Source organism: Plectropomus leopardus, chromosome 8 (genome assembly GCF_008729295.1).
Source record: "Plectropomus leopardus isolate mb chromosome 8, YSFRI_Pleo_2.0, whole genome shotgun sequence".
In the NCBI taxonomy this organism is placed as follows: Eukaryota; Metazoa; Chordata; class Actinopteri; order Perciformes; family Serranidae; genus Plectropomus; species Plectropomus leopardus.
In genome coordinates, this window is record NC_056470.1 from 32,280,169 (window position 1) to 32,305,457 (window position 25,289).

Genomic DNA, 25,289 nt, shown 5'->3' on the forward strand with positions numbered 1-25,289 from the left:
TTACCAGCCAGCCGTCATATTGTTTCCCTTGTGAAAATGAACAAGCTCACATTACGTCACCCACCAGCTGGAGCATCTATGGTGCGATATAGCACAGTGAATTATAGTAGTTTTGCACCCCTTGAGAAAAGCAAATGCCACAAATCCCCTTTTTCACTGCTTTCTCTGACCATAAAGCACTGATTTCAAAGGTGTTTGTGTCTTTTTACTGCATAGAAATCCCAGCTTTATAATAAAAGAAACATTATTATTACTACCGGCTCTAGTTTGACAGTGTACTGCAGACAGTTCTGTATTAGGTCTGTCCAAGTGGTGTTGCCGTACTCAAGCAGAACACAGCTTTTGGGCGTATTCAACCAACATATATTACTTTTATATTTGTCAAACAGCCCACCTCAAGTCTGAGCAATGTGTCATACATACAGTATATGTGGCGCTGCATGTGTAATTTATATAGACAATATTTGTATAGTATATGATATAGCTGTACTTCCTCATGATTATTTCCGGGGCGGACACCCCGCAGATTTGGTCCTCCTCAGTGGTAACTCCATGGCTTCGGCCTTTAAATCAAACTGTAATTTTACAGTGCTGCAAAGCTACCCACTCCCTGATTAAGTGTAGCATACAAACACCACCCCTCCCTGTTGTCATCCCCACATGAATGCATGTTTGCTTATAATTACATTACCACCAAATACATATTTTTTAACATATTATACTCAGGCTTGCATTTATCAAGCTTCTCCTCCTGGAGCAAAGAGCTCATTTACTGTGGGAACTAAAAACTTTTAAGAGGCTGCAAAAATGATCAGCAGCAATATATTTATGTTGAGAGACACTTGATAAACAGCAGCCCTTAAAGCCATAAAGTCTGTTTTATTTGTGTTCTGGATGTGTGAGGAGCCTCGGTGAAGCTGTGTGTTATCGTTTCATCTGTGCAGGGAAGGCGACTGGTGGCTGGCGCGCTCCCTGACCACTGGAGAGAGCGGTTACATCCCCAGCAATTATGTGGCTCCATCTGACTCCATCCAGGCAGAAGAGTAAAGCTCTTTTTATTCCTGCTCTGTCTCTTGTATCTGTCTTTCATCAGAGACATGAAAGAATTAACATTCAAATGTTTGCCAAGAATTTTTTCTTGCTTCTTATTTCAATGTGAATTTAAAATGAGCACTCAGAAGAAACAGTGTCACGCTTATTTGCTTTCTTGTTGAGAGTTGGATGAGAGAGTTGATACCACTCGCATGTCTGTCTGTTAAATATGAAGCTATAGTTAGTAGCTGTTTAGCTTAGCTTAGCATGGAGATTGGAAACAGGCGGAGGACAGACAGCTACACTAGCCTCTGTCCAGGTGACAAATCCAACTTACCTTATGCTGCCTTCACGTGCTCCTCGGAAATATTGTATTTTCAGTTTTTTTCTGTTAAGGAGCACATGAACAGCCCTCCACAGTAGTAGTTACGAGTGGGACATTGTGACATTTGCATGACATTTCAGGGCAGCAGAAATGGTGGAAAGTATGGAAACAGTGACTTCAGAGGCCTCCATGTTTACTTCAGTAAGACATTATACTTTGTGCGATGCTTTTGTTATTGTTCTTTTGTGCATGCAGGTCAGTTCAGGACCGTGACCAGTTCAAAAAGGAACCTGAACACATTTTTTTTTTGAAAAATCATGCAAACAGGCAACCAGAACAAAGTCAGAATTTAGCACTCAAGCTTGCTCCTGGCTGAGAAACAATCCCGCTCATAATCCAGTAGTATTTTTTTTGGACAGAGCCAGGCTAGCTGCGTCTTTATGTTTCCAGACATCTTTTTGTAGTACAAGTGCAAAAGGGCAGTAAAAAAAAAACAAAACTATAACAAAAACAGGGTATTGATAGGCAACGCATACATGAAGGTAGATGGAGGTTGTACTCCTGTCTGCAGCTGAGGAGGAAGAAGACAGACAAGATGGACTGAGCAAATAATAAGATAGGACATTATAAGATAAGAATAATTCTAATATATATCATTTTGTGCAAACATAATAGTGACTATAATAATTCTCGAAAAAATATATATAATAATAATAATAGCGTCACATTTGCCGTGCAAACATGGGAGTGGTATAAATCTTTGCATCCAAGTCTCAGCAAGAAAATAAATAAAAGCATAGTTCCCAAACTGCTGTATTCCTGTAAATGACTGTGTTTACGGTTTTCTGCTGCTGGGGAGCACAGTGCTGATCTTTACATGCTAACCTGCCTGCTTATTCAATCAAGCTACACTTTTATACTTTTATAACAACTGGATTTCTCACTTTTCCTCCTGCCCCTCCAGTCATCTCAGACTGACTCTAGAGTCCAGGTAAGCAGCTGTTGCACTGTAGGCATTAGTGTGCATTGCATCTGGATTGCATAGACAGAGTTTCACTGCACTTTCTGAAACCACGAACAGCAATATCTCACCCTCACTTCGTCGTTCCTTCTCTTCCACCTACATACATCTTCTCCCCCTTACCATCCTGCTCCCTGTGTGTCCCATGTTTTTTGTTTTTTTTCATCTCAACCTCACCAGGTGGTACTTTGGTAAAATCACTCGCCGCGACTCTGAGAGGCTGCTGCTAAGTTTGGAGAACCGAAGGGGGACTTTCCTGGTGCGAGAGAGTGAGACCACCAAAGGTTAGTGTGTGCAGCTTTGTAGCTACAAAGAACTAACCTTATCACTAATTCTGCCTCTGTAGACTGTAAGGTTGGGTATCACACGTCGATATATCTTGAGTCTCAACCAAAACGTGTTATTGGAATCAAAAAGCCAAATGCTTTAAAATAAAAAATGAGGTTTTCCTGAAAAAGTTCTTCATATTCCTGAAATTTAGACAAATTCCCATTGCTTTGCAATGCACAGTAGGGTTTTTTTTTAGATATTTTATTGCACCTGCAGCAAATCAAATCTGCTGCTCTATTAAAGGAACAGTTCACCCTAAAATGAAAGTTCATAGTGCTATTTATCAGGCTAGATTTTGTTGGTGTTGGAGATATGAGCTGTAGAGATGTCATCCTTCTCTCAAACATAATGGAACTAGATTGCACTTGGCTCGTGGTGCTTCTGGTGGACTCATCACTGGCTCCTGTGCTTCGGCTAAACGTTACTCAAATCTATTAAAACTAAATTTTAATTCTGAAAAGCCAATAAAAAACAGGAGAGCTTTGTGAAAAAACAAATCTAGAAAAACAGGAAGGAACCAGGGCACTTGTCTTTAAAGAAAAGAAAAAAGTTAAAATGCCTTTATTTCATTGGCAGGTTCTTAAAGTAGAACATGATAAAAAAAAAAAAAGGCAACAACAACAACAATTAATCCTTAGATGCGTTTCAGCATCCAGCCAATTTTTCCATGAATATGTAATTTAATGACACAAATTTTTCATTTTTTTATGTTTATAGATATTGTTACCCAAACTTTAAGAAGAACATTCGAACTAGAACAACTAAAAGAAAACTTGCCTCTGAAACAGCATTGTACCGTTCTCAGAACATTTTGGCAGACATCTTTACAGCTGATTTCACAAACACAAACAAAATCACCCCAAAACAAATCAAGATTAACAAATAGCACTACAGGTAAGAGGAAAATACGTGGTTTTGATTTTAGGGGTGAACTGTCCCTTTAAAGAGTCAAACTATGCATCAGTGGTTCTAAGGCGTGTTGTGACTTTTGGCATCCTCAAACAGCCCGGGGGTCCAACACAGAGTGGGGAAATAAGTTTGTAAAGGTGAGGACTCTGGGGACCTAATTATTCCGTCTCTGGTGTGCCGTCCCACCCAGAGAACATTTTGTCCTAGAAATTTATGAGAAACATTCTTGCTGCAACATCTAGCCTTTTCCTTTACCTTTTCTTAGATGTTATAAGGTTTTTAGGCCTCTTCATTTTTTATTAACCTGTAAAACATACACTCTCAACGTGAAGCTCAGGACATGTCTTACCAAAATGCACCAAGAAGAAGAAAGCAAAATCTGTCTAGCATTAAGACGTGACACCCTGCTGTTCATTGTGCACCCTACTGCGTCGTATCAGTCGTGTGGCGGTGAGGGTACAGAAGAGAGACGAATCAGGCAGATGGGAAAGGTTGGACGTGCCGCCTGTGGGACTGAGTCTGGAGATAGTTCTGATAGGCAGCTGCTCTGCTGCTGCAGCGTCACAGTCCCCACGGATTCAGCTCGCTCTGTGTGCGTGTCTGTGTGTGATTTGTGTACATTGCAGGATTCCTGTAGTTTCTTATTATTGGCTGCGTTTGTGAGCTCTGCATTAAATGAGAAAGGGGACAAGGTGGGGATGGATGGAGGGAAAGTGAGTGAGCAGGAGCGAGTGGGGAGGTGCTGGGTGGGTGAGCCCGACAGAATTAGGTCAGTGTGGAGCTGAGGCTGAGGACTGCAGCCACAGGCCAAATCACCCAGTTCAAACACCCAGAAAAGGGGGAGGCATCGCCTTGAGCCGCTGTGAGTCAGACTGTTGTTTATCATCTGACTGAGGCTGCCCTCTGCTGGAGTAATGAGCGCACTGTCACCAAAGAAAAAGTCAAATTTGTCGTCCATGCAAACATGTTTATCACCCTGTATAACTCAGCTCAACTTTATTTAACTTTATATGGCATCTTGCAGATAAACAGTCCAAATCGCTTCACATGGCTAAACTAAAATAACACACACTCAGTTTAACCATTTGAAACTGGAGCAAATTGTCTTGATTTCTTTCAAAAACATGGAAAGATGGCAATTGGCAACAGAAGAAGAAAAGACCCCAAAGACCTCAAAATCAGCAAGGTAATAGTAAAAAAAATTCAAGAAAATTACTTGAAAATTGGTAAAAGAAGAAATTATAATAATTTTGTAACATAATTTAAAAAATGGAATTATGAATATTCTAAATACAGTTTTCCCCTAGCCCTTTTTTTTAATATATATATATATATATATATATATATATATATATATATATATATATATATATATATATATATATATATATATATATATATATATATAATATACTTTCAAATTTCCAGATTTTCTGGTAAATCAAAATGATTTTTTAAAGTAAAACAACAACATGAAGTTTTGCAAGACTAAAAAATACAAGAATTAGAATTAGACAATAAAATATCAAAAGAAACAAAACAAACAAATTTAAAAAATGTAGATAAAAGTCCATAGAATAGAACAGAATAAAAATATACATCAGGGATAAAAAAAAAAAATATATATTTTAGATTTTGTCTTAAATAAAACTACTTTTGATCCAGATTATTAGAATGTAATTTTATCATCAATAAGTCGTGCATTATCATATTTGCTGTTCTTCTCTGCAGGTGCCTACTGTCTGTCTGTTCTGGACTATGACAACACCAAAGGGCTGAACGTGAAGCACTACAAGATCAGGAAGCTGGACAGCGGAGGCTTCTACATCACATCGCGTACGCAGTTCAGCAACCTGCAGCAGCTTGTCAACCACTATCGCAGTGAGTTCATACTGTTGTATATGTTTATTAAGTCAAACTCTCCCTCTGTCTCTTGATTTGGATGATGTATTTTTTTTTAACCACGTCTTCTCCTGTGTCCACCAGAGCACGCTGATGGGCTGTGTCACAGTCTGACAGACATCTGTCCTGTGCTGAAGCCGCAGACTCAGGGCTTATCCAAGGACGCCTGGGAGATCCCCAGAGAGTCCCTGCGTCTCGACCTCAAGCTCGGGCAGGGCTGCTTCGGAGAGGTCTGGATGGGTAAGCCGCACTTTGATCTATTTCCTAAACAAACCCCTGTGTGTCTCCAAACCCAAACCAATGAGAAAAGAAAGTGCTTCTGCTGGTTTTCTGTCTTTCTGTGGAGATATTGCTCACCGAAAGAGGAAGTTTCAGGGCACACTTCCGGTAAAATATTAACAAACTGAGTGAAGATCAACGTGCATACAGAAGTCATACCCTGGTCAAATCTTAATCCAAAAAGTATATTTGATAACTCTCATTTCTCTAAAGGGATAGTTCACATCTTTTGCAATGGGGTTATATGAGGTTCTTATCCATAATCAGTGGATTACCACACAACAAAACATATTTTATCTGCCTAAACATCAGTTTAAGTGTATGATATATATATATATATATTAAAGAGAGAGAGAGATTTCACTGATTTACTCTTCCATCAGACTGCAATTTCCAATAGCAAAAAAACAGTAATTTTACATCGCTGCCTCAGTTAGTTAGTTAATTTGTGTTATTGTTCTTATTCATATTTGAAACATGTCGTATATATTTTTATTTATTTATGATTTTATTTTCACTGGAGCAGTGCACTTTAATGAGCATTGCTGTAAATGTGTCAGTGTTAGCCAAAGGCTTATTTTAGTTGTTGTCCCTGGGCCTGGTGTTAAGATAAACAGAAAGGCATAAAAGCATGCAATATAAGCACATGAAGAAGACAATTCATTCCTTTTTTTGTTTTTTTCTCTTTTTATTGGTTTATTTAAACATGCAAAAACAAATATACACAACCAAATAATCATGGAGAGCTTTCAATCATGTAAAAAGAGGACATAAATAGAGAGATAATACATTAAACTATTAGAAAATAAATAAAAACAATAAAATAGAATGGACAAATAAAAAGGTGGGAGAAAAGTGGGATAATTAAATAAATAAAAGCAATAAAATAACATAAAGGTAGAAAAATAAGTAGAGAGGCAAACAAAAACAAAAAAAAAGGTTCTGTAGATAAGGGTATTAGATTAATGTGTCATGTGTCATCATGTGTTTCTAATACTTGTTTACACAAAGTCAGTACACACGCTACATCAAACTCCTCCCATCTGTCCAGTACGCTTTACAGTACACAAAGATTTATGCACAAGATATGAGCAAACAAGGCAGTTATAGCATAACAATAAAACAATCTGAGTGCATGCAGTGCAAAAGTAAAGACAGTTATTAGAGCGACCCCCCTGGGTGCAGGTACCACTGGCTGGAAATGACTGTTGTTGGCATTATTCTGTCCTTAGCAGTGCTGTTGACTTGGTTTTTAAAGAAGAAAATCTTTTATCAGGAACATGGAACGGTACGACACGGGTGGCGATTAAGACCCTGAAGCCCGGCACGATGTCCCCTGAGGCCTTCCTCCAGGAAGCTCAGGTCATGAAGAAGCTGAGGCATGAAAAGCTGGTTCAGCTCTACGCTGTGGTGTCCGAGGAGCCCATCTACATCGTCACGGAGTACATGGGACAAGGTCAGCGTGGACTAATCGCACTTATTACTTATTATTTATTACTTATTACTAATATTATTTATTTAATATTTACATTATTTATATTATTTATTTAATATTTACATTATTTATATTATTTATTTAATATTTACATTATATTTACAGTTGTAGCCTAGCTGAAAAGGTGTTTGAGTAAATTCACTGAAAACCTGCATGACAGTAAGGATTTATGAGCAGAGCCAATCAAAATCAGTTCAAGCTATTATGCATTTCCTATCTGCAGAAACCAAAACATTTTTAAAATGTAGTCTTTTCTAAAAATGACACTGAAAGCTTTGGTCAGGGCCCCAAGGTCGTCCAATTATATGAGATTGCTTGAATCAGTGATCTTTCTTTAATTTTTTTTTTGAAACATACTTTTATTGAAAAGTCTTTCTTGACTGTATTGAAGTTTTAATTTCATTTGAACCATCTTTTATTCCCTTTATAAATGTTTTTCTTATTAATTTTTTGAAACTCCAAATAGTTTTTTGCCTGTTTTCTTTCATAATGAAAGATGATTGAATGATGATGATTTTATACTTTTATGTTTTTTTCGGCAGTCTTGTAACATGTTTTTAAAAAGTGCTTCATAAATTAATGTAATAATTATTATTATTATTATTATTGTTATTGCAATTATTATAGAGGAATTAATGTGTAACACATCAAAAAACATAACGCAGTATGTGTCCCTGTCAACAGGTAGCTTACTGGATTTCCTGAAAGGGGACATGGGTAAGATGCTCCGCCTCCCCCAGCTGGTGGACATGGCCTCACAGGTCAGCACTAATAATTTACTGCTGCATCATATAAATCAATTCAAAATGTGTATTTTGGGTGTTTTCCTTCAGTGCAGACCGTCACAAAGCTTCGTCTCTTTCTGCCAGATTGCTTCAGGGATGGCGTACGTGGAGAGGATGAACTACGTGCACCGAGACCTGAGAGCTGCTAACATCCTGGTGGGAGATAATCTGGTTTGCAAAGTGGCTGATTTTGGTTTAGCTCGCCTCATTGAAGATAATGAATATACTGCCAGGCAAGGTAAGACACCGATGGGTGTGGTTAGCTTTTAGTGTTTGCTTTTTGTGCACCGTGTCTTAATGTGACACAGTGGTTACACAGCTTTTAGCATGAGTAATAACTTAATATGCAATCATATCTTTTTATGGCCCCACATCACAGGTTATAGAGGCCTGTGTGTGAGTTATGATCAGTTCAGTGATTCATTTTTTTCCTGCAGCATGTCTGATTTGATTTAAGGAGGAAGAACATGATTTTTTTCACAGACTATTGCATTGGATGGTCCCATTTCACGAGTTGGAAAATTGACTTTGGTGTGTTCCTGAGCTTTTAAGTCGTGATGTAGATTTTTTTTTTTTTTTTATGGATTTTTGCCCGAGACTTGTTTCTGCACCAGTACATTCCCTCAAACCACTAAAATATTGCTTTATCTGACTTGTTATCTGTGTAAACTAATCTAGGTCTCTCTATGTGGTCAGCAACTAACTGATAAAACAAATACCATATTACAATTTACTTGTGAATAGAAAATGATATGCATTATGTAAATTATTCTAAAGTTTCTCACCATCAACCAAACATTTACTTTCGGCCGCCATGTTTCTGCAGAATATGACATAAACTCGACATGTTGTGCACCAAAATTTTCACTGACTTTCTGAGTTGTTGTTCAAACTTGAGGGGGCATTCATGTGAATTTTCCCTGTCGGAAACTAATTTTACCGATTATTCCGGCATCACATGAATGCATGATGTCTGTCTCATGGAAAACTGTGTGGATGTCGTGTCAGTTTCCAGAAATATATACTGTATATAAAAAATACTTGTCATAAAAGTTACCAACTGTCTTTGAGGAAACTTTGTGATTTGTGCCGCAGATGTTTTGTGCTTTCATTTCAGTCAGTGCTACAATGATCTCATTTTAACCTGCTGATAAACCTTTCCTCCTGCAGGAGCCAAGTTTCCCATCAAGTGGACGGCTCCCGAGGCTGCTCTGTACGGCCGCTTCACCATTAAATCTGACGTATGGTCATTCGGGGTCCTGCTGACGGAACTGGCCACTAAAGGCCGAGTGCCCTATCCAGGCAAGGATCATTTCTCTCTTAATCTTTTTAACCTAGACTCAGTTACTGACGTCATTCTCCATCCTCATTAAGATTTACGGCTGGGAGTCTACTGGTCATATGATTCAAATTATGATTATGTGTCTCCTTTGCTCTCTCAGGTATGGTAAACCGGGAGGTGTTGGACCAGGTGGAGCGCGGCTACAGGATGCCGTGCCCAGCAGAGTGCCCCGAGTCCCTGCATGAGCTCATGCTGACCTGCTGGAGGAAAGAGCCCGAGGAGAGGCCCACCTTCGAGTACCTGCAGGGCTTCCTGGAGGATTACTTCACCTCCACGGAGCCTCAGTACCAGCCGGGAGAGAACCTGTAACCGGGCTGGGAAACGTGCATGCGTCATGCATGCGCAAAACTGAGCATGTGCATCCACTTCAGAGTGCATGGATGAGTATGTGTGAGGGGTATGTATGTACAGTATAACGGGGCAGAAAGCCGACTGCATTCTGGGTACAATCAGTGAGACATTGAGGAGTATCAGTGGGACATCAAACCAATCATTCAGTTCCTGCCTCTTTCCAAAGTCACTGTCAGCTCTCAGACACGTCCGCTCCAAGGGTTTTCAAAGTAAAAGACTAAACTGTGGTATTATTTTGAGTTTTATCATACTGTGTAAATTTTCTCTATAAAATCAACACCCTACACACCCAAGCAGGATTTTCTACCTTCTTTGTGTTTGTAAGGTGCCCGTATAATATACATTCCCCATGCACTCTTCCTGTGTTAAGTGACTATGGCATAAAAAGACTGCGTTATTGTCAAACTTGGGAGTCCAGAGGATGAAAGCTGGAGCGCTGTCCTGCTGAAAGCATCACTTCAGGATGTCTATTTTTACTACATTATCTTTGGGATACCATTTGAAACATTCAAGAGTCTGTCTTCCATTTTGCGACTTAAGAAGAAACTGTTTGGGACATACATTTTGCCGGGATATTGTGGGTTTTATTTTGCTATCAGACCTGGATCAACTGGAACATATTCAGGTGAATGATTTTATTTTATAACGATGCTTCCCCTGTGCAACATTTCCACTAGTTTCCCAACTGCTGTGAGACTTAGTACGAGACCAACACCCTTTATACTTATAAGAGTGTGCAGTCTTATTTGCCGAATTGGTTAATCGCTGTGACCAACATACAGCTCAACTCAAAGAAGAGAAGAGGCGGCGTTTGCCTCTCTATTTTCTAATTATGACTTTTCTTACAAAAAAAAAAAGGCTACTGATCACTAACGGTCATCTCAGGATGGAGAAGACAAGAATTCTGCTGCAAGGATTTTTGTGCCAATGAAAATCTCTTTTGTACTCTCTTCTACTGTGTAAAAGTGTATTTTACTACTTTTCTTACAATGAAGTTTGAGTTGCGAAAGCAGTTCTACTTTGTAAAGGAATAATCCACTGTTTGCTCCTGCGCCTGTGTACAGAACCAACCGGCTCACCAGCATCGGTTTCAAGATGCTGATTTGTTTTCAAGCATTTAAATTAAAATCAGGTGAATCTTCTTTAATGTCTCCTTTCAGTTCTGGACTTTATTAAAGCTGGGGTAGGTAGAAATCTGGAATAGGCGAAAAATAGAGCTGCTGCTTTCTCTCCTTTGCCTCTGGCAGAAGGCTAAACTATTAGCAACATTTTCACTCCATGTCTGAAACACCTTGCCGATATTGTTGGGGTTTTCTTTCGTTTATTGTCAGACTCTCTTTTAGACCTTTTTTGATAAGTCCATCTTCCTTTTTTGCAGTGCAGGCAGTTTTCTCTGCAGGAATGAAGTGGTTGGATGGACTTTTTTTTTTAAGCGCATACCCTATATTAATTTGTGTTGGGACATTACCAGAATTTCAACCAATTTAAAACAAAAAAATGGCTCTAAAATAAGTCCCCTACCCCAGCTTTAATATGAGGAATTCTATCTTTAATAAGCCTCAGTTATTTTCCTAATTAGTGCATCTTTGTGCACGATCATACACTGGAGATATTATGTTTCTGTGATAAATGAGCGGCAGTGGTTATGCCTCCTTCCAGCCTGTAAGGAGTAAGAGGAGAAAGCCTTCCCATATAAACAGCATGTATAGCAAATGAATTGGCATCTTGAAACTTAATTGTAAATACCCTTAATGCTATTTTTTTTGTATATATCATCTTTATAATTTATTCCTTTTAAGATAACCCAATTGTTTATTTTGCCTTTGGCATCATCACTCAAACTTTAATGTTTATGGTACTTTTATGGGTTCAATAACATCTGACAATAATGATATAAATATATATATATATTATAGAAACACTTTTACATTACAAGTATGTTTTTTTTGTGGGCACGTATTTCTGTGAAATGTATCTTGGTTGTACATTTTCAAAATGACCGACAGAACTGGTGACTCTCGGCTGTTCGGTCTTGCCAGATACTGATCGTCTACCAGCATTACTCCCTCCCATCATACAATCAAAACCACAAATGTTTACATCGTGATAATCTTCGAATAATTTTGGTGCTGCTTCAGAGGCTGGTAAATGAGCAGGAAATCAAATGTCATTCTTGGGTTTTTTTTGTTGTTTTCTGGGTACACCTCTGTGCTGCCATCGTCTGTGCTTCCACAATCGCTCAACGGTTTGATCTCCAGCTCGTTGTTCATAAAGCTCATTATGATTACATAACTCCATACAGAAGATGATGTGACTGCCACCAGTGGGAGGAGTTTGATGTAGCGTCTACTGTGTCCTGTGGACATGGGTTATGCCACAATGAATGCATTGAGCTGCATGGGTGTGGTCAGGTTGTGTGGCTTTGTCCCCAACTTTTCACACCGAGCGCTGAGGAGCAAAAAGTGCACGAAAAAAAGATGGTATTGTTTGTACGCAGCATTGCTTACAAGCCAAGGACTTTTTCCTGTGGGGTTCTGTGGGTCTTCTTTCTGGCTATGCAGATATTTTTTTAAATCTGTGATATTCCTATATATACTCTTTTCTACTGTATCTGATGGGAATTTTCAGACGAATAGCGCTTTGTTAAATCCTACTGAATATTGCTCAAATTTGAAAAAGTACATTTGAATAAAATTTGTATATTGCCGACTGTATCCTATCATGTTTATCAGCTGAATGAAGTTCTGTTTCTATAATCAGAGAACTCATAGTTTGTATATTAGGTTAGTCAATAAGGCTGTGATCAAAGGTCAAATCCGATAACAGACCTGCTTCTTACTTTCATTCTGTGGATTTGTCAGTTGCCTCAGTGGGTTGGTTTGAATTTTTTTTTAATTTTTTTTCATTTTCAGCTGCATTATCTTGAATATTGTGTATTTAAATACACATTAGTCCTGCAATCATTTTTGGAAGGTGGCTATGCAGTTATCACATTTTGATTAGATTCAAATGAGAATACTATAGCAGTCCAGTGGCCAGAAAAAAAATGTTGGAATTGTATTTCTACAAACCATAAATATGTTACATTTACACATTTTTTATATGGATCTTATCAATGTTTCTAAAGTGACATCATATATGAACAGACTGTCATCAGGAGGCGGAGGGGAAGGTGGATGATTTGTCACCTTGGTGAGACACCTGCGAAGCTGTTCGAGACCAAAAAATGGTACAAAAGATTTAAAAATAATAATAATAATACAATTGAGCAGAAAGTCATGTGAGTGTTTACAGTGATATAAAAAACACATTAAACCCACAAACAAATATTGACTTTAGAATTATGTTTTTGTTAATTAACAGTACAATATTGAAAAGCATTGTGTTATTATATACTTATGTTTACAAATAATGAGTATAATTTAGTAAAGTATAATAAAGTATAGCATAGCAAATACAGTATGATGCAGTTCTGGAAGATGTATTAAAATATTTTAAAAATACTAATGTATAATCATCAAAATGTCCCCAAAATATCAAAGGTAAATGTACTAATAATTCACGCCCCTGCCAGTGTTAAATTACATGATACTATTTGATCATCCTTACAAATGCATCAGCATGTAAGCAGCTTGTTAATGTTGTGAATGGTGAGGACAGGACTGCAATGGGTGATTTAATCATGTATTTAGAAAACATTATGTAAATGTACTAAATTACTGTCCACCATTTGTGTAAAAAAGACAACAACAACAACAACAACAACAACAACAATAATAATAACAATAACAATAATAATAATAATGCTTATTATTATTGTTGTTGTTGTTGTTGTTGTTGTTGTTGTTGTTGTTAATGTTGCTGTTGTTGTTAATATTATTAATTTTTCCTTTTTTTTTTTTAATCTCCTGCACACACAGCAGTGGTTTCTGTGTGAATCCCAAAATATGAGGAAGTAGTGCCAATGTCGTTAAAACACAAAGGTGTTGTCGGGTAAACGTACTAAATTACTCCACCACTTACTTAAAACAGTCAATTATTACATCATTGTTGTTTTTATTTGCCAAAGTTATTTGGAGAAGAGATCAGTGATATCAGTGATCCACGCAAACTGCCCTCAGGATAACCATATCACCTTAATAACCACCTACCCACTCTGCCAGTCGTCACGTGCCGCCGGTGCTCGCGCTGAGTCCTGCCTGTACCAGAAAGTCCCGGAAGAGGCTGTACTCGTGCAGTATGCATGGGCGCGAGCCGCAGGTGAGCCGTGAGCGAGCGCGTGCCCTGTACCTGTAAACAAAGAGAAAACAAACCGACATGGACACGATAACCGGGATACGGAGTCACGGATACACGGAGCCTTCAGCACGACTTCAAACCCGGTAACTTCATTTCGTGAGTCGACGCAGCTCATGTTCGGCTCGAGAGGAAAGATTTAGTGTGTCGCTTCTTTGTTTTTGAAGTGTGTGTGGAGATTTTTGGGGTCTTTTTTTTTAAAGTTAACCCGTAAGTTTAAAAGTTTGCCGGTGGGGTTTTGTGGCTGAATGGTGTGCCGGTGCTTTCTGGTGACAGTGTATCTTTTGTAGTTCACTCTCCCTGTAAAATACGTGAGTGAATGAATTTATATTCATATTTTAAGCATATTTTCTGTCAGCTCTCTGGCTCTGTGTTCTCTCAAATCTGGCTGCTAGCACTTGGTAGCATGTTGTGACTGCAGCCTGCTTTGGCACAGCAGAGCACACTGAGTGCCACACCTTCCTGTTCATTTATCAGCTTCCTATCATTGTGAGGTGGTCACATTTTAAAAGACGATGTGTTAATGTCTCACTGCAAAGCGTGGATGTCTGTCGGAGGCAGATAAATACAGGAAATGATTTTTCTTTCCTCTCCTCTCTTATTCTCCCTTCTGTGTTTTTTTTCTATCTCTCCCCAAAACCTGCCAGGCTGGAGATCAGTGTTTGATCCAACATCCTGATACACACAGCGTTGCCAGACACACTGCGCAGAGCTTACACATGTAATAAGGTGGGTCAATCCAATCCAATCCAAGGGCTCCGGGGAAAATTAGGTCAATTCACCTTTTAAATCCCGGTTGCTTCTGTCTGGTCTTGTCCACAGCACTCCTGTTAAAACTTCTCTCTTTCCTTGAATTGCTTAACACAAGTCAGATGATGATGACTGTGTGTGTTTGTTTGTGTGTGTGTGAGTGGGCCCACCTTTGCCACAGATGACACATTCAGCATGACCGCCCTCAGAACATATTTAGCAGTGTCTCTAAAGGTGATTTTAACCACGAGAAGCTCGTTTATGCTCTTGTTTTGTGCTTTATTTCCTATTTTAACTAGCTTGATGAGCATACAGTAGCGTCAGAACAGAGTATAAATACAGCAGCCTCCTTGAGAATCAGATAAAAGATGCTTTTCCGAGTTATTTTTAGTTTGACAGGTTGTCTTGTCTTCACAGGCTGTTTCATTCTAGCTATAATGTTTTTTTTTTTGCTCCGCCAGCTCCATTTTGCAGCCAGTTTTAAGGCTTGGTGCAATTCTGATTTATCATTTCAGGCCAAAGGTTACTCTAAACTGCACGTTAGGATGTTTATTTACTTGCTCTTGCAGCAACCACATTATGATTGATGGGTAGATAAACAGAACATGACACATTCTATGATTTTTATGCCTCCAGGCGGACAATACTCGTGTCCAGAGACATCATACATTTGGGTATTTTGTCCATCTGTCCTTTTGTATATATACCTATTTTCGTGAACCCAATATCTCAAGAAAACCTTGAGGTAATTTCTGAATGAATTGACTACATTTTGGTGATCAAATGTTACAGTCGTGCCGACCTTGCATCCATTTCTTTCTCATAAACATGTTGTCCCAAGAACGCCCTAGAGAGAATTTTTTTTCCAGATTTGGCACAAAAGATCACTTAGACTTAACAATGAAGTGATTAGATTTTGTAGATTATGGGTAAAGGTCGCTGTGACCTTGTGTCCATCTCATTGTGAATGCAAACTTTAAAAAAAGGTAATGAGGGAGTTTTCTCAAATTTGCCACAAATGTTCCCTTGGCCCCAGTAATGAACTGATCAGTGAAAGTTCAAGATCACTGTGACCTAAAACCAAAAGTTTTTTGGCCATAACTTCAGACTTAATTCACCAATTATGACAAAATTTCACACAAATGTCTAACAGGGTACAATAATAAGGTGCTGACATTTTATATCCAATATGTTTAGTGTAGTGTAGTTCAGTTGCACTTACATATGTATAGGAGAGACAGAAAAAGAAAATTTAAAAATTAAACACTATGCAGGAGAAGTTAGAAGCCAAACAATTCTTCACAGAGACACCTCCCCTATTAAATAACTATAATCATTCATAAAAAGAAAAAGTAAAGATTCCATAATAACTGATTAAAATTTCAAGACATAGCAGTAATTCAACACTGGTAAAAATGTATGAATAACAAAAAGTTTGAATTTATTGAATGTCAAAGTTCAGCCTCCCTGTGACATGATCATGTTCTGCAAAAACACTTTTCTGGCCATTAATCAGCATCATAACTCAGGAACAGGAGGGGAGACATTTGGTCAGATGCTAAATTGGTGACACTAATCTTGGGTGTTCACCTTAAAACTGTGCTGATTGTAAAGATCTTCTGTGCTGCTGGGGAAGATGGGTGTGAAGCATCCATTTTTTTAAATGTTCTAAAATATGAGTGCAACTTGACTGGTGTGCAGCAATAATTCTAGTTTAATATAATTATCCGTCAAAAATGTCAAGTTTTAAATTCCCCTGGTGCTCGTGAGAAATAGCGGTTGCTTCAAAGCTTGTTCATCTGAGCTGTGCTTTCATGTGAAGCCTCTGTGTGGGGATCATTTGTGTCTCCGTGGGGCATTGTTTGTCTATTGTAGGTAGTAAGTTGTTTGAGTAATTGGAACCATATGCAACAGAGTGAAAGGCAGTAATGCAACAAAACAGGAAGACACAGAAGATTTTTAGCTTCTTGTCATGTTTGTTCAAAAGCTGCGTCATCCTGATGTTCTTTTACAGTAAATATCTACAGATACAGAGGAATGCTGCTCTGAATAGCAGCTAAAATGCAGCTTCCATCAGATCACACACACACACACACACACACACACACACACACACACACACACACGCTGCAGTGGTCTTTGACTGTAATTATAGACTCTGTCTCAGGTGGAGAGCAGAAGCTGCACATTTAGCAGCAGAGGGGAGTTGTGGGGCAATATTATCATCAGGAAGTGATGCGTGAGTGTTCGTTACAGGAAACATCAGCCACAAGAAACATGTTTCACACATACTGTACGTTGGCATGCTTCTGCATGTCATTCTGCTGCTAGTGAAGCGTTTTATGTGTACTGCATGACCTGTTCTTGAAACAGTGTGTCTGTTGTCTCAGTGTGATATTTACGCAAAAGATTTACATGCTGTCTGTGCAGTCACAGAAAGAAGTCCTCCTTCAGTAAATGTTGACAAATAAGTACGCGGTCAGTTTGTTTACCAAATGCTTCTCATAATGACAAATATATTTACTCGAGAACAAGTGTGTTTTATTTAGAGATGGGAATTGATAAGTCTTTATTGACACCAATGCTGTTTTCGATTACGCTCGGCGGTCCAATTCTTTATCGATTTCCTCTGATCAGTTTTATGTGTTGGATAAAAGTAGACCTACACAGGATTTCAGAGTCAATTTTATTATTTCTGAGTGAACTCAGTGTGCTTTAAATGAGAGAATATTTTCACAGCCTTGCTTTTCAATTAGGCTTTCTAAAGTCAAGACACCTCGTCAAATACACGGCATTGCTGGAATCTAAGCCCCTGTTGCATAGAAAGATGATTGAGGATATTGCTGGTGTTTACAGACATTACAAGCAGAACTGTGAACTGCTTTCTTTGTGAATTTAAGTCACGCTTTGGACTGTACTTTACTCATGTGTCATCAAGCACTTCACCGTCAAAAATGGAAAACTTTAATTAAATATTTTTTGTGTATCAAAAGGACAATATTAGAAGACAGCAATACAGAAAACATTTGACAAAATATAGAGCTCAATTTATGAGTTTCTGTGGAGTTACAAAGCAACCATAAAGTATAAAGAACCTTGTGTAGCATGTTTATCCTCTTTTGTTTATTGTGTGTGTGTGTGTGTGTGTGTGTGTGTATGTGTGTACTTGTGTGTGGGTAGGCAAACTGGGGGGAGTGTGTGTGTTTTGTAAGTGTTTGTCTGTGTGCATGTTTGCAGTAAGTATGTATAAGGTTGTGTGGGTAGGGAAGATGCAATGCCAACTGCATGTGACTGCATTGTACTTATGGATGAGTAAACCGAACAGGGTTAAATTATGAAACATAATGTCTTGAAGATGATTATGTAACAAACAAAATATATAATGTATTCAGAACCTTAGTCACTCAAAAAAAGAAAAAGAAAATAATCATCAGTTGCAGCCTTGCTTGTGTCAGTTTTTTTTAAAAATATTACATTGTGTTTTTATTACTTTGAACTACACACACTTACCATAGTGCAATCCTCATTTAAACCGAAACATATAGGTTTTCTTGCCTGGTTGAGATGATACCCAACAGTTAATGCAGTCCAGACATATGGAAAAAGTTACATTCTCACTATATTTTTGAGCCATATGTTTCCAGTAGCGTGTGTACGTACTGAAACTAATGACAGGCACACCTCCTGAGGCGGTGTGTGAGAATGACACATCAGCTATGGGCGGGCTGTTCAGCCCAGAGCCGTCGTAAAAAAGATACAATGAGCAACAGAAATCACATTGAGGAAGTTAGTAATGACTCAGCTGAGCAGGTGACAAAGACGTCCTACACATTTCATGTGGACTATAATTAAGGGAGCATGAGGGGTAAGCTCGAGAAGATCACCTCTGTAAATGTTAACAACTTTGTAACCCTTAATCATTTACAGTAAACATCCCCACGGCTCAGTCACTTCCAGGTAGGAAGCACTAAAACCATGATGTAACCTCTTCTTCCACAGTTAACCAGCAAACCCAGTGACGACAGGACCGGGTCAACCATCATCCTCAACTATGGCGAGCCAGGACCCCGTCAACCCTTCTCATGCTACGTTTGACCTCTTTATTCAAGCCCAGACTTGTAAGGATGTGAAGCTCCACTTTGCTGCGCTCTGCAGGCAACTGGACATCAATCCTAAAGATTTCAGGAGCTTCTACTCCAAGTTAAAGGACAGACTGAACTACTGGAAGGCCAAAGCGCTGTGGACAAAACTGGACAAGAGGGCATCTCACGTGGATTACAAGCAAGGGAAAGTCTGCACCAAAAACAAGGTACTGGCAACCATCGACTCTCTTTTTGAGCTGCCTTTAAAAGGATGATGATGGTAGTCTTTGCATGTTGTTTATTTCATAAGGATAAATATTTTTATTAGGGGTTGGTTGATATTGGTTTTTCAGGGCCAATACCGATTATTACTTAATGACACCGATAACTGATATTGCGAATCAATATAGAAGAATAGAAATACTTTATTTAATCCTGTGAGGGAAATTGTTTTGTTACAGTAGCAAAAATAGAATAAAATAAAATATAATAATAATAATAATAATAATAATAATAATAAAATTAATAAAGATATGTAAAGTATGTACAGAGAACAAACAAACAAACCAAAAGCCAAAAAGGATAAAAAAAAAAAGACCAATAAAAAAAGAAAAAATGTGCAAATATGTGCGCAAAAGTGAAGATGGATGTCCCAAGTAATATACCATTTACAATAATAATGAAAATATTTCTGTTGAGAATGTAGAATTTGGAATATGACAAACTTCAGCACGAAACTTTGTTTAAATGCCTTCAGCAAATTGAAACATTTTTAACATCATATACAGCAAGTTCCCTGCAGCTTTTTAAAAATAAATTATTCTGTGAAAATTTAAATTAAAAAAATGAATGAATAAAAATAGCTCCCTGAGGTTTTACAAAGTAAAAGTTCCTCCCATGTTTGACATGAGCCCCCAGCAGGGACAGCTCGATGGCAGTTCTCAGCCCGCATGCCCCAGCACCCAACACGAGACACTAAGACAGAGAACAAACAAACAAACCAAAAGCCAAAAAGATAAAAAAAAAAAAGACCAATAAAAAAGAAAAAAATGTGCAAATATGTGCGCAAAAGTGAAGATGGATGTCCAAGTAATATTCATTTACAATAATAATGAGCATCTGGACGTTTTTGAATAGGGGCAAACTGATTGACTCATTGAGAGTAATGCATTGTTTGTTTAACTGAGACTGAGAATATTTTGGCTCCAGGTTTAAAAAATAAACATAGGACTTAAATTCAATCGGATCAATCACATGGCTTCTTTTTTTTAGCTTTGCATTGATTTCTCTGCAACATTTCTACCTGATGTCCTTTTTCTTTGATCAGCATCTCATCCTTCATGCTGTCTGTTTGTCTCTGTCTTAGTGTCTCGTGTTGGGTGCTGGGCCATGCGGGCTGAGAACTGCCATCGAGCTGTCCCTGCTGGGGGCTCAGGTTGTGGTGTTGGAGAAGAGAGAGTCTTTCTCCAGGAACAATGTGCTCCACCTGTGGCCCTACACCATTTATGACCTCCGCGGGCTCGGGGCCAAGAAGTTCTACGGCAAATTCTGCACTGGGTCTCTGGATCACATCAGTGAGTGACTGATTGTTTTTAATACAGTCTCCGGTACTGTGAACCAGGTCTGCTGTTGTTTTGAAATGCTACTGCACATCTTTCAAACATGCACTTAACTTTAGACATTACCAGAATGCCACTTATAGTAAATTAACTGATACTTTAAGTCATTTTTTAACCAAAATGGATACTCAAATTTGAGATTTTCTGCTTCTCCCTGTTTTCTGAGTGTTGTTTAGATTTCAGACCCCAGACATCACACTGGGGTCTTGGCATTACACTCTATTTTCAGACTTTAGAAATCCACTATGCCTCCCATTGAAGACAGATTTTGTCTCTATCTCTATGCCCATGTACTGCAGTTCACTTAAGCTGCACATTATTTAAGAGATGAAATGCACCACATCCAGAGTGTGGAAGTCGCTACAGACACCAAACACCAGACACCACAACTTAGTTATTAGGTGAAATGCAGCGATAGGCTTAATCAGCTTCATGTGAACTCAAAAACAAGGTTTGTTACAATGAAAAATTCTCGCACTCCAGCTTTAAGTCAGTTTGTAACCAAAATGAGCACCTCAGATGTGAGATTTGCTGCTTCTGTCTGGTGTCTGACTGTTGTTTAGACAAGACAAGCTAATTAAAGACATCACATTGGGCCTTGGGAATTCTAATGGCCACATTTTTCTGTTTTCCAACAGCATGAAGTCTGAACAATTAGCATATAAAGCTGTTGATTGTTTATTTAATTAATCAGTGATGAAAATAATTATTAGTTGCAGCCCTGGCTCCATGACTGACTGTATGTCATATCTTGAATGTCGCACATTTCTAATTAACCCTTTGAAGCCTGAGCAAATTGGCTTGATTTCTTTCAAAACCATGGGAAGAAGGCAATGAGCAACTTGTCAAGAAATTGCCCAAACATTTGCAAGAGATTATTATTTTTTTAAATTGATGAAAAGTAGCTAAAATTAACCAAAAAAGAAATGCTGAAAAAAGAGACAAGAATGACCTTAAAAATACATTGAATATATAATAAGAATGATAAATATAGTTTTCCAGTTATTTTAACTTTTTGTATTACATCTAATAATCTCATTACAGCTCATTTTCAAGTTATTTTCTTGTCACTGTTAATTTTTCTATTTTCTAGTTTTATTTTTCCAAATTTATGGACTTTTTTTTTTTTTTACCAAAATGCTCATTACCTTTTTCCCTGTGTTTACAAAAGGCAAATTTTTGTCAGGTTCCAGAGGATGAAATGCTTGTGAAAGGTGTCTGAACACAGCACCAAAAAGAAAAAAGAACAAAAAAGATGTCGATCCATGCTCTAAAGGGTTAAAATATACGTGTGTGTTTTCAGGCATCCGTCAGCTGCAGTTGATTCTGCTCAAAGTGTCACTTCTCCTCGGGGTGGAGGTTCACACCGGAGTGGAGTTTCAAGGCTTAATTGAGCCCTCAGGAGAAAACGGTACATACATTTGCCAACATGCAATCAGTCTCCCTGTGAATCCAGTTCAGTGCATTATCATCATCATCAGTTGTCGTTTTTTTATGAGCCAGGAGTGTTTACACAGCAACAGCATGTAGAGCAGTAAAGTTGTTATCAGCGTCTGGTGTGTTTCTGACAGGTTGGATGGCCAAGCTGCAGCCTGCGTCTCATCCTGCTGCATCCTTCCAGTTTGATGTCTTCATCTCTGCTGGAGGAGGCAGGTTTGTCCCTGATGGTGAGACAAACACGCATGCACTCTTCTCACTTCTGTTTCTACTGTTGCAATTAGGGGCACTAACAGCTGAAGTTTTGCAAGCCCAGGCGGTTACACATAGCCATAAACTTCCTCCATATTTAATAAGTGAGCTTTCATCAGCCCAGTTTCCTCTTTCCCACACCGTCAGGTTTTAAACACAAGGAGCTGAGAGGCAAGCTGGCCATCGGCATCACGGCCAACTTCATCAACAGAAACACGGCTGCAGAGGCACAAGTAGCAGAGATCAGCGGTGTGGCCCGCATCTACAACCAGAAGTTCTTCCAAGAGCTGCTCACTGAGACGGGTAGGAGTCCACACGACAGCTGCAGTAATGCTCAACTGCATGGAAGACGACACCTTAATTTGCATTGAAGAAACCGTGTGCTCTATTTCAGTAAAGTTTAAAAATTGAAGCAAGAAAAGAGGAAATCATTGCTTCAGTGTTTTATAACACATCTTGCACTAAGTGAGAAATGAATCACGAAGTAGAGTAACTGAACCATAATGATTAAAAAAAATTAGGTTTGGCTGGGCTAAAAAAAGTCAAACCAGTTTGATATAAAGCCAAACACAAGGCCACTATACCAAATTTTACCACTAGATGTCCAAACTGAAAAAGGCCCAAAAGTTTTCAACTATAAAGTTGCATCGTGTAATATTGCAGCTTTCTGTCCATTCTGAATCCATTATATATAGGCATCTCATGTAGACAAATGACATAAATATCAGCTGTGCGCTTGAGATCAAACAGGATACGTAGCCACTTAAAACATGGTATGAGGAGCCCTTTTGCTATCTTCCTACATTTGTACATTATAAACAGAAAGCAAACCCTTTTGTATTGTGATAAATTCTGGAAATTACATTCAGTACGGCCAACAGGATGAAGGTTATTATTAGCGATGGTCATTTACCAGTAACTTTCAGGTACCTGACAATGTCCCTCTAGTTATCAGCCAGCTTTTTTGTTTAAATCATAGGAAGGAATCATATTGAAAACTCCTCATTCGACTTTGCGAATGAGCTGTTCTTCGTCCATTGCGGCACTTTGAAAGTGAATAGAAACAGGGCGCCCAGCGTCCAGTTAGGACACTTCTTTCATTACCTTGAATTCCAAAATGTTGCCATATTGGTGCAGTTTAAGTTGTCTTAAGAGACCAATACCCCTTTTCCACCAACATTAGTGTGTGAACATGTTTGAGTTATTTTTTTTGTAAACACGGGAAACCAGTTAAAAATAGGTGATAGACTGCTTTCCCATTGCCAATAGTGCAGAGCTGTGTGCATGGCGCTGCAGCAGACTAGTGTGCCTTTCTCTCTCTCTCTCTCTCTCTGTGTGTGTGTGTGTGTGTGTGTGTGTTTGTGTGTGTGTGTGTGTGTGTGCGTGCGTGCGTGCGTGTGTGTGCGTGTGTGTGTCTGTGTGTGTGTGTGTGTGTATGTTTCTTTTTTCTTTGTGTGTCACATTCAACATCACAGACAGGCTGGAAAACAGGTCAGTAAACAGTAGAAAGCAGCATGGATGGAGGCCTGTGAAATCTTTATGGCGGTGTCTTCTCTTTATATATTTCTTACTCATTCAATCTGTCTTTCAAACTTGGTGCAGATTAATTTTGATGGATATGTCAGCGCTATTAAGGTGGAGACAGGTGGTAATTAGTGGCGGTGTGTCATTGAATCTTGCTGGCTAAGGAGCTAAAATTAGCATGTTCACATGGGTGCTGATCAGAGCCGGGGGCAATAAATACATATGACTACTGCAGAGTTAGCTGTGATGGTAATTGTACACTCTTCTGTTGTGTTAAAAAGCCAGATGTTAGTGGGTGGTGGAAAAGAAGCTTAACTTCACACATTTTATTTTAGTAACCCCAAAAAACTCATGAACTTTCTAGTAAACAAACACAAACAAACACAGTAAATTGCACACGACCTGTTAGACACTAGTGGGTTTTTAATCTGTTAAAACACTTTGTCATATTGCAGCATGTATTGGTTTTAACGTCATGATGCTGTCAGAACAGGTTGCTTATGTAAGCTTATTTTTAACTTGAAAAATAGCAGCCACCCAACTCCAAAATCTTAACAATATATACCCCTGCATGGTCATGGCGAGGATCCAAAAACAAAGAAAAATTAATGTTCATTGTAGTGCTTCAGCTACAAAGCCATCATAAGTGTGTTTTGATTTTGTCTTGCCAGAATGTGTCATGATGACAAATCAGTCAATTTAGCCGCTTTGCATTAAATCAAACCGGTTTATGACCGTGCACTGCACCAAACCAGCAAAACTGGAAAGCAACCAAAGTCTAAAGAATATCAGCACTCTTTTCATTGTATCGGTTTTCTGTTGGGCCCTCGCTGACATCAACCCTCAAGGCATGAAATGAATGTTCACACTGTCAGGTCAGGTTCAGTGTAAAGTGTTAAAATGGCGGTGAGGGCGTTAATCTGTACTCTAATCTTCAGTTCATTTCCTGTGTCAGTGCAAACTGTGATGAAATCCACCCTGCCTTTTTGACCTACTCTGCACTTTCATTTTTGAACAAACGGTCCAGAAATTATGTATGCCACCTTTTATAACCCTCAGACCACCCAGTTGAACGACTTTTTAAAGCACCACGTGTCTCCATCTGCTTCCCCCACCCTCCAGTAAAACCAGCACAATACCAAACACACTAATGATGTAGAAAAATGTCACTTCTGAATAAGAAATGCTCCTCATGTCAGCCTTCCTGAATCTCTCATTCTCCTACACTGCTCTCTCTCTGTATGCCCACTATACTCTCTCTCCATTTACCATTCCAGGTATTGATCTGGAGAATATTGTCTACTACAAAGACGACACCCACTACTTTGTCATGACTGCCAAGAAGAAGAGCTTGCTGAAGAAGGGGGTCATTAAACAGGTGAGAACAACACATCCATTACGAAGAAGAAGTGGGATTCTTATTGGCACCGACTGCATCTGTGGACAGTGAAGAAAAAGAAACAAACCAGATGGATGAAACAGCAGATGCAGGAGCTCCGGTGTGAAGAAATAAACTGCCAATCATCTATTTTTTCTGCAGACTATTAGCTAAACCAAG

At 38.7% G+C, this 25,289-nt stretch overlaps 2 protein-coding genes across 3 annotated transcripts in view; both read left to right on the forward strand.

Annotated features, from left to right (window-relative positions):
• src (v-src avian sarcoma (Schmidt-Ruppin A-2) viral oncogene homolog) overlaps positions 1-12,485 on the forward strand; it is a 42,988-nt gene extending 30,503 nt beyond the window's left edge. Inside the window, exons 4-12 of the mRNA XM_042491158.1 lie at positions 945-1,043; positions 2,559-2,662; positions 5,349-5,498; positions 5,604-5,759; positions 7,075-7,254; positions 7,978-8,054; positions 8,163-8,316; positions 9,249-9,380; positions 9,521-12,485. Of these exons, the coding sequence (XP_042347092.1) occupies positions 945-1,043; positions 2,559-2,662; positions 5,349-5,498; positions 5,604-5,759; positions 7,075-7,254; positions 7,978-8,054; positions 8,163-8,316; positions 9,249-9,380; positions 9,521-9,729 (1,261 nt within the window). The 3' untranslated portion in view covers positions 9,730-12,485. The remainder of the gene's footprint in view (positions 1-944; positions 1,044-2,558; positions 2,663-5,348; positions 5,499-5,603; positions 5,760-7,074; positions 7,255-7,977; positions 8,055-8,162; positions 8,317-9,248; positions 9,381-9,520) is intronic.
• A 1,488-nt stretch (positions 12,486-13,973) lies between these two features.
• mical1 (microtubule associated monooxygenase, calponin and LIM domain containing 1) overlaps positions 13,974-25,289 on the forward strand; it is a 31,521-nt gene continuing 20,205 nt past the window's right edge. The window contains exons 1-8 of one of the 2 annotated variants that reach the window (XM_042491341.1): positions 13,974-14,153; positions 14,715-14,796; positions 18,817-19,126; positions 20,266-20,473; positions 21,822-21,929; positions 22,090-22,185; positions 22,355-22,510; positions 25,009-25,109. In XM_042491341.1, coding sequence (XP_042347275.1) covers positions 18,869-19,126; positions 20,266-20,473; positions 21,822-21,929; positions 22,090-22,185; positions 22,355-22,510; positions 25,009-25,109 — 927 coding nt within the window. In that variant the 5' untranslated portion in view covers positions 13,974-14,153; positions 14,715-14,796; positions 18,817-18,868. Of the gene's footprint in view, positions 14,154-14,714; positions 14,797-18,587; positions 18,683-18,816; positions 19,127-20,265; positions 20,474-21,821; positions 21,930-22,089; positions 22,186-22,354; positions 22,511-25,008; positions 25,110-25,289 lie in introns of those variants that run through there. The other variant, XM_042491343.1, reaches the window with a different exon arrangement.